This window comes from Erythrolamprus reginae, chromosome 1, assembly GCF_031021105.1.
Source record: "Erythrolamprus reginae isolate rEryReg1 chromosome 1, rEryReg1.hap1, whole genome shotgun sequence".
NCBI classification, from domain to species: domain Eukaryota; kingdom Metazoa; phylum Chordata; class Lepidosauria; order Squamata; family Dipsadidae; genus Erythrolamprus; species Erythrolamprus reginae.
In genome coordinates, this window is record NC_091950.1 from 376,391,738 (window position 1) to 376,412,707 (window position 20,970).

Genomic DNA, 20,970 nt, shown 5'->3' on the forward strand with positions numbered 1-20,970 from the left:
GGACAGAACCTTTTGAAACAGGGTACCTCCGATCCCTCTGTAATATAAAAATGTATATTACATTTACTGTGTCTGATAGTTTCCTTTTAATTCAAAAAGAAATGGGATTCAAGTTCAATTAGGTGTTTGGAAAATACTAAGCCACACTTCTTTGGGGGGGGGGAATTGTGGTAATGCTTTTACATCATTATTGATCATCTAAAAAGAAATTTAAATATGCTTTCTGAATATCTAGATGTATTGTGGAAACAGAAAATCTAGAAGAAAGAGTAATCGTAGTATGCCGGATAATTGAAATCTTGCAAGTTTTTCAAGAGCTAAACAATTTTAATGGCGTTCTTGAAGTCGTCAGTGCAATGAACTCTGCACCTATTTACAGATTGGATCACACCTTTGAAGTAAGTGAAATGGTTTGGATGTGAGGTAGCAGATATTTTTCATTAAAGAAACTTTTAAAAATATATGTTGGATTTCAACATTAGAAAATGGTTTAAAATCTTTCTCTAAGAAATTATCTCAAGCCTAGATTAAAACTAAAGAGTAACATAGATGTTTATTTAATCCCAGGTATATAAACAAAAAGCCTCCACTTTGTGTTTTATATCAAATCTCAGCTCTGCATCAATATTTTTGTCTGGATTGTGGGTCTTCATGATCAAAAGTATTATTTAAATAAGGAAACAAGTAAAACAATATAGGCAGATCTTATTGATATTTTAAAAATTTATAATTTTTTCTATATGGAAAGCATTGTGTAAAGGAAGAGGATGAGTCATGTAGACGGATTCACACATTTTGGCCAGCCTGGCAGTCAGCTGTAGTACCGTAATATAGTCAGTTAATTTTCTGTGGGCAAAGTGTATCCTCATCTTTCTTTATCTTCAGCAAATCCCAAGCCGGCAAAAGAAGATATTTGAAGAAGCACATGAACTAAGTGAAGATCATCATAAGAAATATTTGGCAAAACTCAGGTCCATTAATCCTCCATGTGTGCCTTTCTTTGGTAAGTAGGATTTTATTTTGTGATAAAGACAAAATCACAAATATTAATGGATTAAAAAAAGATGAACAGCAGAATTAGTATATGGAAAAGTTTTTTGTTTAAATATCCTACCTGAATGTGCTGTTAATTAATTAATTAATCGCCTCAAAGAGATACAATTTCCCTATCTATTTACTATTACTAAACATCCAAAATATACTATTTAATTTTATGTATATATAAGTTCAAATCTAATTAATAATAATAATAATAATAATAATAATAATAATAATAATATGCCATATGTGTACATACATATTACGCACAGGCACACAAAAATATACATTACCTACTATTTAAACTTTATGTGTATGTACACACACATACATACGCACGCACAGCTCTTCTAAAATTATACACATTCAACCTCATTTACTGCAATAGGAAAAACATACCCATAGCCCAGAAGGAAAAAATAGAAAGAAAAAAAAATCAATTTTTTTCTACCAGTTCTGCGTACCTGACTGTACCCATAAGAGCCCATCACTGATTTGAATACATTTCAGTTAAAATAATCCGTGTTAATTTTCAAGTATTTGCAAGTTTTAGTGTCAAAGCAAATTGATGTCAAAATTGTTTTTAAAATATCTGTGATATTCCAAAGATGCTTTTCAAAAGGCAACTGCACTTTCTTGGTTTTTTTCCCCTTGAAAACGTTTCACTTCTCATCTAAGAAGCTTCTTCAGTTCTTTTGGAAAGCATCTTTGGGATAACCATGTTCTGGATGATTGAAAATCTCCATAGGCATATGTGTGATAATTATGCTATGTAACCGAACTGGAAATACTTTTGAGGGTAGAGGTTAGAGATAAAAATATACCAGATTGTTCTGTTTATTTGGCCCAGTATAATATATTTTACTCTGTATTTTGAGAAAGAACTGTTTACCGATAATTGTCACAGTGCTATATACTATATATGTTAACTTATGACCACAATTGGGAGCAGAAGTTCTGTTGTTAAGAAAGATGATTTTTAAGTGAGTCATAGTTTTTCTTTGAAACCATTTGAAAAAGCACTTTTGAGACAACTACGATCCGAATGTCTGAGTGTATAGATATTTTATTACATTGTGCATTTTTTGTATATTTGCTATTATAGGAATTTATTTAACAAACATTTTGAAAACAGAAGAAGGCAATCCTGAATTTCTAAGAAGACATGGAAGAGAACTCATTAACTTTAGTAAACGGAGGAAAGTAGCTGAGATAACAGGAGAAATACAACAGTATCAAAATCAGCCATATTGCTTAAAGGTGGAGCCTGACATCAGGGTAAGGAGAAAGTTTTGTCATTCTCTGAGCTTGGTCGTTTGCGTTTGGAGTGAGGATTTGCTTTCTACTGTATTTATATACGGTAGTTTGCATGAAAAATTACTTTCACAAGGATTGTTGGAGCAAAATTCTTCTGTAACTCCAGGACTACGACCTCACCTTCCAAGTATGGAAGGAAAAAGATTTACTTAAAATGATCCTTAAGTCTGGTCTTACACAATTTCTTTTAGAGTCTAAATCTTACACAAATTGTAAAAGTTGTAAAAAACATATTGGTCAAACCATAGTGATGTTAATCTTAAATACTTAACATTTAAATGCAGTTAGCTGAAATCATACAGAGTGAAGTACTCTTGAGGACAGTCTTGGACCCCCTGTTTATTGTTTTTAGTAACAGTTTATGTAAACAGTGGGTGTAAATTTTATAATTATACAAATGATATAAAATTAGTTGAATCAACTAATGCCCTACTTTGGATTTGTGTAGTGAGCAAACACTTGGAAACAATAATCTAAGTGGCTCTTCCCAACTATGATTCTGAGGTCTAATGAAACCAGTTCCATCCAGTTCATGGCCTGTTCTGTCACAGGACCTGCCTCCTTGATAGCTATTAAACATCAGAAGAATTGTTTCAGTTATTTCAATGGGTTCTTCACATTTTTATTTATTTTTATTGATTTGTTTGTTTTGTCAAGTGAAAATATGATAACAGTAAGATACATGATACTAGTAAAAGGCAAAAATTTGAAAAAGAGTATTATAAATAATAATATTCAGATACATGCAACTAGTAAAAATGAGGAACATTTTTAATCTGATTAGTTTGCAAAAATGCTTATTTTTAATCTGATTAGTTTGCATAAATGTTACTTTAGAAGCACATTGGGGAAATGCATTTCTATGAATCCATCCAGTAGCAAAAAGCAAGACAGGCTTGTGCCCTTTTGATAAAATATTTACATCCTTTGCCTTAAAATCACAATGTTACATTATATTAATCATCCTGAGTGTTTTGGTTTTAGAAATTTTTTGAAAATTTGAATCCAATGGGAAATAGCATGGAAAAAGAATTTGCAGATTCTCTTTACAACAAATCCCTAGAAATAGAGCCACGTAATATGAAGCCGCCTCCAAGATTTGTGAGTATTAACATTTATTATCTATCTATTATCTATTTACTATCACCTATTTCCTCCCATGTTTTCTGTATGACTGTAACTTGTTGCTTATATCCTAAGATTTTTATTAATATTGCTTCTTCATTGCTTATTTGACCCCTATGATAATCATTAAGTGTTGTACCACATGATTCTTGACAAATGTACATTTTATTTTATGTACGCTGAGAGCATATGCACTAAGACAAATTCCTTGTGTGTCCAATCACACTTGGCCAATAAAAATTCTATTCTATTCTATTCTATTATTATTTACTTGCCATATATCACTTTTTTTTCTTTTTTAAGAACAGGTTTTCAGTAAACCAAGAGTCAAGAAATATGTTACATATTTACATTTGGTAGGGTGTAGCTGAAGATCTTGAGAATGATATTCAGATTCCATTTCATGTCTATAACTACAAAGGTCAGATGTCCGGCCCAAGCCATTGTTTGGAGTAGAGACTTTGCCCTGCCACAAACAGAGTAGTTCTGTGGAAATTGAGCAGGGGTAGTTGCATGAGAGGGGAAAGTTACTAGCCACAAAATGTTCCTTCCAGGAGATTCAATGTTATCTTTTGTTCAGCACCAGCCGAAAGATAGGGGTGGACCATGTGATGAACTTGCAGGTGTGGGGATGAGAGATGGACCGTAACCTGGGAACTGTAAGAAAAGTTAGTATCAGTTTGACCACAGTCTGTATCCCAAATGGATTTGTTAATAAACTAGAGCCTGGAGGAAGGTCAAGGTTTGGACTCTGGATTATTTTTCAGATGTTTACTGGGACGCTAACATTAGAATTGTGTAAGCAGCAGTTTTCCCTATACAGATAGTTCTTGAGTTAACAGCCACAATGGACCCCAAAATTTATGTTGCTAAGTGAGATAGTTGTAAGTGAATTTTGCCCCGTTTTATGACCTTTCTTGTCACAGTTGTTAAGTGAATATAGCTTCCCCATTGACTTTGCTTGTTGGAAGGTTGCAAAAGAGAACCACATGATTCTAAGACACATCATAAATATGTGTCAGTTGCCAGGTATCTGAATTTTGATCACGAGACTATTGAAATGCTGCACTAGCCATAAGTGTGAAAACCAGCCATAAGTCATTTTTCTTAGTACTGCTTTAACTTTGAACAGCCACAAAATGACTGTTGTATGTTGAGGACTGACTGTAGTATAGTTGGATTTGTAAAAGCAGGATAGAAAGAATATTAACACTTTTGAACTCTGGAGTAGAGAAGACCCCCTGAGAACATCACTGACAACCGAAAAGTCCAAAACAAATTGATCAATCAGTCCATAATCTCAGCAGAGACACATGATCAAGCTGAAATTCTCATATTTCATTATGCAAAGACTTCACTTCCTTTAGAAGTGTTGTGGTCCGCCAGCAGTCCGTGCAACTAATAGCGGATCCCATTCGAGAGGAGACTAACTTGGTGATGCGCTAGTGGCCTGGGCAGCTGGCACCTAAGTCGGACAGTGAGGAGACTGGCGAGGACTCAGTGGCAGAAGCAGAGGTTCAGCTGGGGCCTTCAGAACTTCCAGCATCTCATAGCAGTGATGAAGAAGAAGAGGCTTCTCCTCTTCTTAATGCACGCGCATGCAGAATTGCCAAAGGGCAGGGGTGGTTACTCCAGAGGAGGTCTCCTTGGGAGTAAGACTTGGGCTAATTGGTCACTCCTCTAGTCTACTTAAGAAAAGCAGAGGCAGGTGAATCTGCAGGAAAGAACATTTGAAATTTGTGTGTTTGTCATTGTGTCTAGAAAATCTCTGCTCTGCTTATCTGCTTTGGTTTGTTTATTGAAGACAACTTCTAGACATTTAGTCAAACTTTATGAGCAGTCAAAGATCATTGCTATTCTATTATTTAAGACTTTCTGACTCATGCCAATTGTTAATAATGATTAATTAACAATTGGCCTTTGCAAGACAAGACTGCCTTTAGGTTTGTGTGTGTGTGTGTGTGTGTGTGTGTGTGTGTGTGTGTGACCTCTACTGAAGCAGTTATTAGTAGTCAGTTATTGATTAAAATTAGTTTGAACAAACTGTGTTTGCTATATTCTTATCCGAGGCAGAACAAGAAATTCATAATTCTAACAATGGCGTAATGAAATAGATGACTAGCAGCAAGGTGGATTAACTCAATCATTGGTATGCCATTTGGAGATCGGAAAAGCCAGGTTTGGGACAGATTTAGCAATGTTGTCATTGAGAGCTGACATCAACTTTATATAACACAATCAATAACTTGTAGAACATAATTCCAATGGTTGGGAAAAAAACCTGGAAATGATAATGGTTGGAAAAAAAGGTTCAGATTAACACTGTGTTCTTATAATATCTGTTTTGGATTCTTTCAGCCTAAAAAATACAGCTATTCTCTCAAATCTCCGGGTATTCGTCCATCAAATCCAAGACCTGGAACCATGAGGCACCCAACACCTCTGCAACAAGAGCCCAGAAAAATTAGTTACAGCCGTGTCCCTGAGAGTGAATCGGAGAATGCAGCCTCTGCACCAAACTCTCCAAGAACACCACTCACTCCACCCTTGCCGTCCTCCACCTCCAGCACTACAGATGTCTGCAGTGTGTTTGATTCTGATCCCTCTACACCTTTTCATTCAAGTAAGTGCAACTACAAGCAATGATGTTCCCTCCCAGTTTATTGCTTTTGGCTCCTTTCATTTCTATTGTGCTGTGAAAGTCTTACGAAGCATAAGAATAAATAAGATGGTATTTATACAGAATACAATCTACTGGGACATTTGATTCAATTGATGCTTTTATAATTTGTCATAATTTAGAAAATATCAGAGAGACTTAATATTCAAGTAAAACAGTGCTATTTACCAATGATGATGGATATAAAAAGTACCAAGGATAACTGTTTCCTTCATATTTTATTTTCCAAAATGAATTTCACAAGTTGCGTTGAGCAAGAAAAGGAGAATATGAATCAGATAACTTACTAATACTTCTATCCAAGTAATGTCCCACGCTTGGATGTTTCCTGTAGTTTTTCTTCACAAATTTGAGCGAACTGCAAAGTTTACCAACCTTCTTTGGTTTAATTTAACTTAGATTTTAATTGTGGTTGTTATTATTGTGTATTCGTTGAGTTTCATTTTTATTGTTTCTTTGCTTTTTTAAAATGGTGTGAGCATATAAAATGGATAGCTTCACAAATTTAACTAATGAGTGGCCTTAAGAATCTGATTCTTACGAAGTAAATATGCTATCAGAGAAATTCAATACTTAAATGAAAACAATTTTTATAAGCTATATTTTACTCTGTTTAAAATAGGGCATTCAAAATTTTCGTATATCCTCAGGGTCTGCCTCTGTATCCTCCATCAGTTTTTCCAAAAATTCTGATGAAATTAGTGTTCCTCCTCCTATTCCACCCCGAAGACGTCCAGAATCTGCCCCTGCCGAATCTTCTCCATCAAAGGTAATTTTTCTCTATTTCCGATAGCAAAAAATCACGGATTTTAGAAGTAAGCTAAAATTATTTTTTAAAGATATAAGGTGATACAGCATGCAAACGTTTGGTGCACCCCAGTCAGAATTTTTGTTTCAATGAATTTCTCAATGACCAGAAGCTGACACAAACTGTGCACTTATTTTTTATTTATTTATAAAGTATATTGGCCACCTATTTTACCATAGAGTAACTCTGAGTGGTTTGCAGTCACAAAAATATATCTATACATATCCATTAAAACTTAAATAAATTTAAACCAAAAATTAAAACTTTAGGACACATTGGGGGGAGTGGGATCTGCTTTTACTTCTCCATTCTGCTGTTCCCCCATTGGGGCCCCAAGCATGATACAAAGGTAACGTTGCCATTTATTTGTTCCTTTGTTTGTATATTTATTTATTTTGTTTACATATTGCCAGACTTCGAAAAGATTTTCAGAGTTTGCATCATTAAAATATAAAAACATAATGAAAATTTAAAAACCAATAAAATACAAATGTATCATTAATAAAATAAATACAATAGCGACTACTCCAAAACAGTTCTCTCTATCTAACAGTTTCTAGAAAGCCAAGAATGTTTGCACATGACTTTGCAAACAGCAGGTTAATTTAAGATAGAATGGACAGTAGACTCAGCTAGAGAGGATGAAAATCATATTTAGAGTATGTTCAGTATGATTCTTCATCAGTGTATTGAAAACTCAAATGGACTTTTGAATGAAAAGCTAGAGAAAGTGCTTATCAAATTTGAAGAAGATATAAAACAGGCGGAATAACTAATATTCTAAAAATATGAACAGAATTTTAAAAGGAAGACTTATAGAAAAGGATTGAAAATAACAGAAACATATGAATACATGTGTATGCTTGTGTGATATGAATGAACAATAGGGGATACCTGACTTGGTAGTTAGATTCGATTACTACAGAGGCAAGTTCAGTTTTAAGGTTATATCAGTAAAAAGTAGATTGTTCTAAATATTAAGAAGTAATAGGCACTATATTGTGCATTTGTCACACATGGAGATGTGCAATACATTTTGAATTCAAAATATTTTGCTTTAAGTACTTGGCCTAATAATGGGCAACCACAATTTATGAAGGAGTCCAACAAAGGCAACAAGAATGGTTAAGAGGATAGGAAATGATTAAGTCTTACAACAAATAGATGGAATGAACTGGTAAGTTTTAGCCATGTGAAAATGTGATTGAAGAGGCCCTAATGGCATTTTTCAAATTCCTAAAACGTATAATGCAGAAACTCGGGGGGCATTTTCTGTCATCCTAAAGTACAACCCATAGAAAAAGGAAATTAAGCTAAAGGCAGGTGGATTTGGATTTTGGACTGACCTATGGGAAGCTGGCCCTTACATAAAAAGCAGCTTCAGGACAAGCTTTCTAAAACCTCCCCCTTGCTTAAAATCCCTCCCCCCGACAGTCACATTTCTTCAATAAAAAGCAAAAACTGGAAAGGACAGACTTCTGGCTTTTATTTATTTATTTTATTTATTTTATTTATTTTATTTATTTTATTTATTTTATTTATTTATTTATTTATTGCATTTATTGCTTTTATATGCTCCAAATGGACTCTGAGTGGCTAACAAGAAGTATAAATACAATATAAGTAAAAAAACAATTAAAAACATCACTAAAATCACATGTATTATAAAACCATACTTGCAACAATCAGTCTTAATTCCAGGCCAGGTTTTAACAGCTTTCCAGAAAACTGGTAGAGAGGAAATAATGCAAATCTCTGGGGGCAGTTGATTCCATAGGATTGGAGCAGCCACAGAGAAGGCTCTTCCCTGAGGTCTCGCCAACCGACATTGTTTGGCGGATGGAACCTGGAGAAGGCCGACTCTGTGGGCCCTTACTGGCTGCAATGCGGGAGGAGGCGGTCCCGTAAATAGTCTGGCCCTGAGCCATTTAGGGCTTTAAAGCTGATAACAAACACCTTGAATTGTGCTCGGAGACCAACTGGCAACCAATGCAGCTCGCGTAGAGATGGAGTAATACGGGCATACCGTGGTACACCCGTTATTGCACGGGCCTCTGCACTTTGCACCAGGTGAAGTCTCTGAACACTCTTCAAGGGTAGCCCCATGTATAGCGCATTGCAATAGTCAATAGTCATTGCAATAGTCTTCTTTCTGCCCCACTTAACCGCTAAAATTCCTCTTGCTGTCCAATCTCTGTCCCTTTTAAAAACCTTTCCTTGACTGCAGGCTGAATAGTAAAGGAGTGGGGAAAATATTTGTATCCAAAATTTAAGTGGACTAGAAACTACTGCTAAAAAAATGGAGGCTGGCTAGGTTTTTGCAAACTTTAGCTGTCCTTTGATTACCTGTAGAGCCCAGCTAGGACTTAAAGACTAGACTCTAGACTGCTCCCTACAGGCAATCAATGGACTGTAGAGGCAGAGAATTTAGTTTTACACCCAATTAGTGGCAGAGATCACTTCCAAGGACATGGACAGCAGGCCTATGTGCTGCAGGGCTCCCATTGGGCGAGATGTGGGGGAGACAGGCAGGGGAAGCTGCAGTGGTCTGTCATAAGTGCAAATGACCTCAAAGGTACTACAAGGTCATAATTTTGAAGCAGGTTAGTATCTAGTGTTGCACTGCTGGTCATAATTGTGAGTGGTCGTTAAATCACCTGTCGTTTCTCGAGGACTACCTGTACAGAGCAGTAAATTGGATTTGAATGCATAAATGATAGCTTCTAACTATGATTCTTTGATTCAGTTAGAGACAAGGTGACAGCTGAAGAAAATGAAAGAAACAAATCATGTTCTGAAAGTCAAGCAGAATATCGAGTGCAGAGCTTTGTTAGTTTAAAACAAAATTATATTTCCATTTTCTGCACACTTCTAGTTTTCATCACCAGGGTGTGGTATGTTTAAAATAAACATGGATGTAACATAAGGAAGTTATATTAACCACAGAAAGAAAAAGAGAAATTGAACAATAATTGCTTCATCTATCTTTAGATGAAAAATGTATCAAAGTTTAACTTAGCTTTTGTTGAAAGGGTTAATAATGTAACCTGTGCCAGCCGGTATGCCTAACTGGGCTCGTCTCCGTGGCTCTGGAGGTACCATGAGTTCAAGCGGAATTATGCTTCTGCGCCCGTGCAGGTAGCAAAATCGCACATGGAGGCGCAGATGCACCCGTGCTTGCAGCGCACGCAGAAGCAAAAAACCTCACTGGAACACAGGCGCACCTGCGTCTCTGTGCGCGATTTTGCTACCTGCATGGGCACAGAAGCATAATTCCACTCAAACTCATGGTACCTCCAGAGCTGCGGAGACGAGTCTAATAAGGCATACTGGCTAGCAGCCCACCAGTGAATGTAACACAGATCCATGGATCACTTTATAATAGAATCTTTTTTTGTTTGTTTTAGATTTCTTCTGTACATCTGGATAGTCCACCAGCAATTCCCCCTCGGCAGCCAACGACAAAAATTTATTCACCGAGGTATTCGGTGCCCGACAGGACCTCTGTGTCAGATGCTCCTGAAAGCCCCCCTGTATTGCCACCACGAGAACCTGTGCGAACTCCTGACGTTTTCTCTAGTTCGCCTTTGCACCTCCAGCCACCGCCTTTAGGCAGAAAAAGTGAACTTGGCAACACTTTCTTTCCCAATAGCCCCTCTCCGTTTACTCCCCCTCCTCCTCAGACCCCTTCTCCCCATGTTGCACGCAGGCATTTGCCATCCCCTCCTTTGATACCCCAAGAAATGGACATCAATTCTGTCGCTGGGCCACCTGTTCCTCCACGGCAAAGCACTTCTCAACATATCCCAAAGCTTCCTCCAAAAACTTACAAAAGGGAGCCCACCCATCCATCAATGCATCGTGACGGACCCCCTTTGCTGGAGAATGCCCACTCCACCTGAATTCTGCTTTGTGCTAGAGCATGCTTTCTCTGGTGCTACTTCTATTGCTGGCAATAGATGCACCACGTCTTTTGGCTACAAGGAGCTGCGTGGTATTGCTCCTAACACTAATGACTCTACATTTGATATGTATAATGTGGAAAATAATGAAACTTAATAACAGGGCCCTTTATTGTGGAAACAAAATGCTGTTTGTTAGTAAAGTATACAAGGCACTGTTCTAAACTCACTGGACATCTGAATGTACCAGAAATTAGGTTTGCAGATCTTTTTGGGCCAATAAGCATTTCCTGTGCTTTGTGTATTGTCCAGTGAAGGATGTGAAGCATAATCCTATAATCTGTCCATCATGACATAAATTCTTGGAGTAATAATATGCACTTTTTTTTAAAAAAAAGTCTCAAATGGAATTTGTTAGCCTTTTGAATTTAATTGTATCATTCTCTGCTTTCAAATCATACTTTTGGGGGGTTGATTTGTAGCATTGAACCAGGATACAGCTAAGGCATCACATTATAGGCAGTCCTGTTTACAAACTGTTACAATAATTAGTAAAATACATGGGTACCTAGGCTTCACCAAAGAGGTACTTTCCTTCTATGTAAATATGTTGAGGCCAGTTCTGAAGAGAGATGCAGGAAGTCGAATGCCTAATTTGTGCCACCTTTAAACAAGAGATTTATGTCTCGCATGAATAGCAAAAAGATGTCTGAGGGACTACCTGCTCCTAGGACTACCTGTCCTGCAAGATCAGGCACAGTTGGTTTGCTTTGGGTTGCTTCAGTCAAATCATGCCATCTTTTAGGACCCAAGAAGTCTGCCTTATTTGTCACAGCATCTCCACTCTAGAATGATATTCCCCAGAGTTCTGTGTAGCTCCCACCCTGATGATGATCTGGAAGTTTTTAAAAACATGGCTGTTCTCCCAGGCCTGGGGGGGTGGGAGGGGTAGGTTGGTTGTGGAAATCTGTGGTTATGTTGTCTGTTTAAGGGAGTGTGCTTATCCCGACACGTGGGATCTTTTTATAGTTTCTTATTTTTTAATGCAAGCTGCCCTGAGCAGCTTTGAAAGAGGGCAGGCTCCAAATTTCTTAAATACTTTGAAATGGCACGACTACTGTCACTTAAATCCATATCTACATGGGTAAATATTGACTAGGTCTCCAATTAAGATTTACCAATGAACAACTTTCCACAGTGCTGCAGCCTCTTTGATTATGCTATGGAAATGCAAAAAATGCTCCTCTGGCCAGCTCTCCCACCCAATCCCTAGTTATCACCTTGTTTTAACTAGTGGTAGGTAGATGAATAATCAGTATCAAATTATGCCTTGTAATTGCATAAATAAATCATATGTATATACTGAATGTTGCATAAATATAATTGCAAATTGTTTTTAATTTAATTGAAATAAAGACAGAGATATTTTTTCTGGCTGACATATATTAAATTATTGCATTGCTAAATATACATTTCAGTTTTTAGCCCTGAGGAGGTGAGACATGCTGTGGTACACACGCCTCTCTTTTTTTAGATCATTGTTTTAGTTTACAAAAGATAATCCCAGAAAAAATCCCACAATATTGAATAACAAATCCAGGTGAGTTGGCATGATCGAATCATGCATATAGTATTGTAATCTCTGTCTAACTTTTCAAAGTTTAAAGTTGGTATTTACAACGTCGGGAAATTTATGTGAATACAGTACAATATCTGGTTTTGGATTAACCATAAACCTATGAACGTCTGACCTTCCTATGAACCTATGACTTTCTGATCCCCGTACTGTGATTGTAATATAGGCCATTTACTGAAGATTTCAATCTTCTTGCAACTTTAGCGGTTGTGAATGGGGCCGTATATATGCTTACATGAAATGTTTTCCCCACTCCAACTATCTAGAAAGCCATGCCATTGGAATAATGTTGAAAGTCTGTGTCATTGTGGGAGTCTACTGCTACAATAAATTTTCCCAGTTTCAGATTATGGTCTTTGCATTTGAGGAAATAATTGAATTTATCTTTAAAGAATCATTTTGAACTTTACACTCATAATATGAGAATCAAAAGGGTATTCTGGAACAAAAGTGTAATGTTAAGACTATAAGAAGGGTTGAGTGGGGATGCAGTTGAAAATATTTCAGAAATAATTCTGATTCATCATGAAAAAAAATCATAAATTGGGCCCCAATTAAATCCATTTTTTCTTTCATTTGTAAAATGGCAAACAGTGCCATCCCTCAAGAATTTTAAATGTTGTATGATACTTACTCACTCCAACTTGAGCAAAGCAGAGGATAGCTGCAAATTTTCTTGCTTCTGCCTGCCACACTGAAACACAATTTCCCTGATCAAGCAGTCTGACATTCAGGAAGAGTCTAGAGTAAACATTTGTTAATTTAACATTTTTAAATAGTAATTTCATAAGCAAATCTAATTGTCTTAAATGAAGAGAGACCCCCAGCAACATTTTATTACAACTGCCTTTAAGATTACTTCACTTGATAGCAGTCAGCTGTTGAAATATTAAATGAATTGATTTAACAAGATATGCTGTTGATATTGTGAGGGTTTTAAATTCTTTACTACAATGACAATAAATATTTATATTTCTGTACAAAGGTATTCAATACTTTAAAAATGCAAAATCTTAATCTAAACAGATTCCCTCAAACACAGTTGTATTGCTTAGTAGTATCACTACAATGGTAAAATGTGTGTTTATGAGAGAGAAAGAGAATCTTTTCCATGAAATTGTAAAGAGTTAGGAAAATGAACATAAGCAAGTACTTGTTATCTAGCTCAAATTCAGATGTACTTTTCGGAGAAAGCTCTTTCACCAAATTTGTCAGAAGGGAATTCTGGGATTTATATGCCATTACTGTGATCGGTACAAAAAGGAAAGAAATCCTGCAAATCTAAGCAATCTATTGCCATGTTTCATCAAGCATGCTATAAATGTGTGTTATTTTTACGGATGGTATTGTTTGCGTTCGTATACTTTTGCCGTCTTTAGGTCAGACTGCTTTTCCTGGAATTGGGTTTTTGATTGAAAATGTCATTTTTATAATTCAGCAGCTTCTGTTCTGTGATACTTCACAACACCCAGTATCCAGTGCATACACACATGAATTCTGTAGCCTACTTTCTCCGCTAGTTCCTTGGAAAATACCATCAATATGATAGAATCGGTACCTGTGGGAATTCTGCTAAAGGGGTTAGTGAGTTGGCTGTTCCTGTTACATTTGGTATGGCTTCCCTCATAAATTACACCATACTAAATGGGGACAGAAACACACGCATGAAATCCTTGTTCTATAATTTTAATTAGGGAAGACTTTTTCTGAAGTTTTATTTTTAATAATGAGGAAAGCTCAATTAACTGACTCTAGGGATCTTCTCTCAACACGCTATGTGACCTAGTTCAGACCTAGTCATAAGAATTAACTTCCACGGAACTGTTATAAATTGCTTTTCAGATAACTAATAATCACTCCCATATTTTTTAAAATAAAGCAAGTCATTGTTGATTTTGATTCGAAATCAAAAACACAGGGTGCTTTTTAAAATAAGTGATGGGTACAGTTTTAAAGTTGAGGTCTATTCCCTTTGTCTTTGAATGCAAAATTGATTAAGGAATTGGGTGCTGTAAAATTGAATGATCTTTGTAAATTCCATCATCTAGACAGCTGAAATGAAAAATGAATCTTGTGCCAGATGTATGCAACTTTCAGTAGCTGCCAAATGTGCCTTTTAAAATGTTCTTTCTTTCTAAAAGTAGATTCTCTCATTGCACAGGATCTTATTTTTCAGGTTATATTTTTCATTTGGACAGTTCTTGTTCCCTATGTACAGGTTTGTTTTTGATTAATTCTGATAACTTAATATATTTGGAACTGTATTGCCTTTTTTAAATGCTGTGGATGCATTGTTAAATTATTAAAAGACAATGGCAGTCCAATTCATTTCTGTAAGGTTGAAATGGTAATAGCTAAACTGGTAAATTTTATGAGTCTGTGTGTACCTTTTCATGTCTATAGGTGCTTTGTATGCTATGTCTGCAATGGTATTCAGATTGCATTTAAAGTAAACATTCATAGTGGCTGTTATTTTTTTGGCACTCAAGAGATCTGTTCTTAAATAAAAAGGCCTTACATATTCCATAAGTGCTATATTTCTCTCTATATGATCATTTAGATTTGTTGAGCTACCATACAGGCAGTCCTAGACTTACGACCACAATTGAGCCCAAGATTTCTGTTGCTAAGTGAGATGTTTGTTAAATAAATTTCCCCACATTTTATGATCTTTCTTGTCACAATTGTTAAGTGAATCACTGCAGTTGTAAAGTTAGTAAAATAGTTGTTGTGAATTTGACTTCCCCATTGACTTTGCGTGTCAGTTGCCAAACATGAATTTTGATCACATAACCCCAGGGATGCTGCAAATGGTCATAAGTCACCAATTTCAATGGTGTTGTATCTTTGAATGGTCTCTAAATGAACTGTTGTAAATCAAGGATTACCTGTATTTTTTATTCAACTTATAGTGTTGTTTAATAAAGAGCATAATATTAGAATGGGCATAGAATGTTACAACTTATTAGTACATTCACACATCACAATTGGCTAAGCCGAAAGTAAACAACCACTGTGTTTTAGCATCATGTGAGAATGCATACATTATAAAGGTGAACTATATCAGGGTCCCCAGGCCATGGCCCAATGGCCCTTGAACCATTCAGAACCAGGCCATGGAAGGGGTAGACGAGCACCTGCACACATGCATCCCAACTTGCATGTGCAGCTGATAAGCATCTACATGCGTGCTCTATTTGTGCGAGCAGTGGGCGCACGTGCCTGCCAATGCAACTGCGCACGCACACTTGCCCATCACTTGTGCAGAATAATTCCCTCCCCCACCCCAACCTTCCCAAAAGCTTAGGGAGCTCAGATCTATCTAATATAGAATCTATTCTGTAGTTGTATACAGCCTATTGCCCCAGATCTAACACAGAATCCGATTTTTACATAGAAACATAGAAGTCTGACGGCAGAAAAAGACCTCATGGTCCATCTAGTCTGCCCTTATACTATTTTCTGTATTTTATCTTAGGATGGATATATGTTTATCCCCGGCATGTTTAAATTCAGTTACTGTGGATTTATCTACCACGTCTGCTGGAAGTTTGTTCCAAGGATCTACTACTCTTTCAGTAAAATAATATTTTCTCATGTTGCTTTTGATCTTTCCCCCAACTAACTTCAGATTGTGTCCCCTTGTTCTTATGTTCACTTTCCTATTAAAAACATTTCCCTCCTGGACCTTATTTAACCCTTTAACTTATTTAAATGTTTCGATCATGTCCCCCCTTTTCCTTCTGTCCTCCAGACTATACAGATTGAGTTCATTAAGTCTTTCCTGATACGTTTTATGCTTAAGACCTTCCACCATTCTTGTAGCCCGTCTTTGGACCCGTTCAATTTTGTCAATATCTTTTTGTAGGTGAGGTCTCCAGAACTGAACACAGTATTCCAAATGTGGTCTCACCAGCATTCTATATAGTGAGATCATAATCTCCCTCTTCCTGCTTGTTAGACCTCTAGCTATGCAGCCAAGCATCCTACTTGCTTTCCTTACCGCCCGACCACACTGCTCACCCATTTTGAGACTGTCAGAAATGACTACCCCTAAATCCATTTCTTCTGAGGTTTTTGCTAACACAGAACTGCCAATACAATACTCAGATTGAGGATTCCTTTTCCCCAAGTGCATTATTTTACATTTGGAAACATTAAACTGCAGTTTCCATTGCTTTGACCATTTATCTAGTAAAGCTAAATCATTTACCATAATACAGACGCCTCCAGGAATATCAACCCTATTGCATACTTTGGAGTCATTGGCAAATAGGCAAACCTTCCCTACCATTTCCATTAATTATTGACAGCCCTGTGCTACATTTTAATTATATGAAAACCAAACATGTTAAGTCTGCAGAACTTAAGGCCACTCACTACTCAATGTAAAATGCAGTTAAATAAGTCAAACAATCTGTTGCACTTTCGTTTGCTTTGCACTACTACTACAATCCTGGTATTTAAATATTAAATATGCTGTTGCTAGGCAGCACATAAATTTAATAAATAAATAAAATATTTTCATCATTGTAGATAATTTTTTCTATCTATGATTTGGAGTTTTAATATTATATTCTGAAAGGGTAATCTAGGTTGTTACTCCAGTTTTCTAGATAAGCAGCAAATGACCTCTTCCTGATTGTTTCTGGTGAATATACTATTATTAGTTCCAGAAAGATATTGAACTGTTTTTTCCACATTTCCCATTTCTTTTAAACTACTCCAGCTTTCATTATCGATTGGTATAAGTATTCAATCATGATTAGGTGGTTTGCATTTTTGTCTCATTATTAGTCTTTGAGTTATAAAAGATTAATAATGAGACAATCACACAAACTGCACTCAGTTGAATTTGCTGACTAAACGGAGCCATGTATTTTAGGGTCAATTTCATTTGAAGTAAAATGCAAGCAATAATCACCTAAAACATACTTTGAAGTAAAATATAATCTACCAATTTAAAATGTATATATGAGTCTAGCACCATTTTCCTGTTTATGGGGAAAAATCCAATCATTTGGTTTAGAATCTTGTGTTCTCCACTGCATCTGGAAGGAGAGTCTAACATGGGTATTACTCCAATCTTATTGGTAGAGACTGAGTTAGAAATTTAAATATTAATTGAGCACCACCCCCTCTGCTCTTCCCATGAGCCAGTTTTAAAAACTCAGTCTAAGAGTAGAGACATGCTGAGTTTGTTCTGAAGAACTTTGAATAGTTTAATATAAAACAAAATGAATGTATAACCTGTTTAATCTGTTTCTTTGTTTTTCAGATAGCATAAACGAAGTGGAACAGACGGCTGGGGTCTCTGCCCTCCGCGGGCAGCACCCCCAACGATCCTCCTCAGGGGTCTTGTATTCCCCCCGAGGGAACACCCCGCAGAGGAGCAGCCAGCCTGGGGTCCCTGACCTTCGAGGTCATACCAGGGCTGCGAGCCGAAGGTGGAGGGGAATGCCCCTCCACTGGGAGGCTCGGAGGCGATCCGGCTCTGCCGGCAGGGAAGCGCCTCTCAGCTGTTCAGTGCGGCGGCCGCCGCAGGCGCCGCCAAAACCGCCGGAATCGGCGCCGAGAGCTGCGGCCAGCGGAGCGCCTGGAGAGACAGCTGCCTCGCCCCCGGAGCCTTGGGAAAGGCCGGCGAGAAGGGGGCCAGAGCCCCAGAGGCTGCAGGACCCTGGGGACTTGCTCGGACGCCGGGAGGCGCGGGCGCCGCCATTTTTGGGCGCGGAGTTTGGGCGTCGCGTCATTAGGCGCAAAAACGCCCCCCCCAGGCAGCAAAAGAGCGCGAAGAGGCCAAGCAGCCCAACGCGCAGGCGCGGGCCCAGCAGGGACCCGGACGCCATTTTTGCTTGACGCAGTGAGGCTGCAGTTACCGGAGGTCAAGCTAAGAGCTTTGGAGGCATAATTGGACACTGTGAGTACCATGGATGACCGGCAAGGCCCCGATAAGCCCGAATCCCCTCGGCCAACAAAGGATAAGGCCAAAGGGAAGGGAAAGGAGAAGGCAAAATCCTCTCATTCCCCTGCCTCCATCTCTTCCATTAAAGAGGCTGAAAAGCGCATCAAAGCGCTCGAGAAGAAGCTGGAGGCCGCATTGCAAGCATCTCCAGCGGACCTGCCTCCAGCCCAGAGACAGGGACCTGAACCCATGTCGCCCCCAGCCACCTTTGGGCCTATGGGGGTTCCACCTGCAGGGGATTGGTCCCCAGATAGACAGTTTCTGTCCATGCCTCAGGCCATGCCATCCCCCAGCACTTCTTGGGCCAGACCTGGATCAGCGGGGCCCTTGGGGAAAAGCTCCCAGGAACCATCAGCCACCTTTACCCCCACAGCAGCTGGATTGAGATCACAGCCGGGTGCGTGGCAAAATTTGCCCCCAGATCTGCAAGACATCATAGCCAGTGCCTATTCGCAAAACACGGCTATGGGGGCACAGCAGTATGGCAGGCAGCATCTTCACTCAAAGGAATCGTGGTCAGCTCCACCCCCCTCGGGTTTGGGGTCCTTGTTGGAAGAGCCAGCTCAATTTGAGGACAGCGAACCGGAGTATGGCTTCTCAGAGGATGAGACAGCGCCAGAGCAGACACCTACGGTGGGTCTATTCAAACCTACGCTGTTTAAGACTCTGTTATTCAAGGCCAAGCACGTAATGAACCTCCCTGGTTCAGAGAAGGCCACAGAGACCACTGAGACTGGCAACACTTCGACCACACTTCTGCAAGAACCTCAGCCCGAGTCTGACCACTTTCCTGCTTCGGACATCTTTATAAAAGGAATCAAAAGGCCCTGGCAGTATCCTGCAGCAGCCCAGGGACCTACCAACCTGGAGAGGAAATTCTATACCTTCGACGAGGAGGTAGAGAAACTATTGGAATTTCCCCCAATCGACCAACCGGTCGTGACGCTAGTTTCTAGCGCATTAGTACCTTCAGAGACAGGTGACAGCCTGAGACCTGAAGAGAGAAAAACGGAAACGTTGCTGCGCAAGACACATCAGATGTCTGGCTGGAGTTTCAGAGCGGCTGCAGCTGCATCATTCATCAACCGGGCATCGATGTTGTGGATCCAGGAGATGCAGTCCCGCCTTGGTCCAGAGGACGGACGTCTTCGCCAGGATCTGAGTAAGCTGCGGGCGGCGACGGAATTCTCCGCAGACGCCACCTTGCATGCGGCCAAGTTTTCCACCAGGAGCATGGCCGCAACGCTGTCTTCCCGCCGTCTACTGTGGCTACGAAACTGGCAGGCGGACCTCAAGTCGAAATGGCGGCTGGCATCCGGTCCTTTCCAAGGCTCAACCCTGTTCGGTGACCTGTTGGAGAAAGTCCTCGTGGAGGACAAAGACAAGAGGAAAGTCCTCCCCAGGTCCAACCGACGACAGGACCGTAGATCCACGCCATACTCAAGGCGCCAGTCCTTTCGTTGGGATACATCAACCAACTCCGGCCAGAACCAGCGCTCCTTTGCTCAGGGCCAATACAATCCACAGTCCTACAGGAGCGACCGAGGTTCCTTTCAGGACAGGCCAAGAGGATATCAGCAGTCCAGAAGGCCATTCCGTGGTGGCAACCAACGAGGATTTAAACGTAATTCGAAATGACTCGGACACCTCACAGCCCTTAGGAGGCAGGCTCCAGGGATTCAGCTCCACCTGGCAAACGACCTCCTCCGACAAATGGGCTGTGGCCACCGTCACACACGGTCTCAAGTTGGAGTTCGTTCAGTCGCCTCCCAGTCGCTTTTTGCACTGCCCGAGACTAAAGGACTTTCAGAAAAAGTTACAGCTGCGCAAGGACGCACCTGTTAGACATACAAGCCATAGAACAGGTCCCCCGGCAGGAGGAAGGCCAAGGGTTTTACTCAATGATATTCATCGTACCCAAGGCCTCCGGGGGCTGCAGGTTGATATTAAACCTGAAGCAACTGAACCTCTTCATAAGGTACCAGAGGTTCAGGATGCATTCCTTACACACTATTTTGGCTTCCGTCCGAGCACAGGACCTTTTAACGTCCATAGACCTCAAGGAAGCTTACCTGCACGTTCCCATACATCCAGAACATCGCAGGTTCCTTCGCTTCTGCTCCGAAGGGAGGCATTATCAATACAGGGCAATGCCGTTCGGCCTTTCATCGGCCCCACGCACCTTTACCAAACTGCTGGATGTGTTGACAGCCAACTTGCGAGCACGATCCATCAGGTTGATGGCCTACCTGGACGACATCATCATCTTGTCCAGGTCCCAGGCAGCGGCGAAGAGAGACCTCACCGAGACCATACATACACTACAAAGTCACGGCTTTACCATCAACGTAAAAAAGAGCCAGCTCACGCCCACCACCAGTTTACTTCACCTTGGTGCGGTCATAGACACTCAGACGGGCACCGTAGCGCTGTCATCAGAATGACAGAACAACATACGACGCTTGGTGTCCAGCATCCACCGGAGACCAGTGCCCCTATCTC

The 20,970-nt window shown here is 39.4% G+C and overlaps 2 protein-coding genes across 8 annotated transcripts in view; one reads left to right on the forward strand and one right to left on the reverse strand.

Annotated features, from left to right (window-relative positions):
* The window catches only part of SOS1 (SOS Ras/Rac guanine nucleotide exchange factor 1), a 54,969-nt gene extending 42,660 nt beyond the window's left edge, over positions 1-12,309 (forward strand). Inside the window, exons 16-22 of the mRNA XM_070734695.1 lie at positions 236-398; positions 886-1,003; positions 2,144-2,316; positions 3,340-3,456; positions 5,839-6,103; positions 6,811-6,929; positions 10,376-12,309. Of these exons, the coding sequence (XP_070590796.1) occupies positions 236-398; positions 886-1,003; positions 2,144-2,316; positions 3,340-3,456; positions 5,839-6,103; positions 6,811-6,929; positions 10,376-10,870 (1,450 nt within the window). The 3' untranslated portion in view covers positions 10,871-12,309. The remainder of the gene's footprint in view (positions 1-235; positions 399-885; positions 1,004-2,143; positions 2,317-3,339; positions 3,457-5,838; positions 6,104-6,810; positions 6,930-10,375) is intronic.
* Positions 2,975-20,970, reverse strand: part of ARHGEF33 (Rho guanine nucleotide exchange factor 33) — a 52,058-nt gene continuing 34,062 nt past the window's right edge. For 5 of the 7 annotated variants that reach the window (XR_011557532.1, XR_011557531.1, XR_011557536.1 and 2 more), the window contains one exon: positions 13,166-13,247. Coding sequence is in view for 1 of the 7 variants with exons in the window: in XM_070734699.1 (XP_070590800.1) it covers positions 13,221-13,247 (27 nt within the window). In the remaining 6 variants the exon portion in view is untranslated. Of the gene's footprint in view, positions 4,138-13,140; positions 13,248-20,970 lie in introns of those variants that run through there. The other 2 variants (XR_011557534.1, XM_070734699.1) reach the window with 2 other exon arrangements.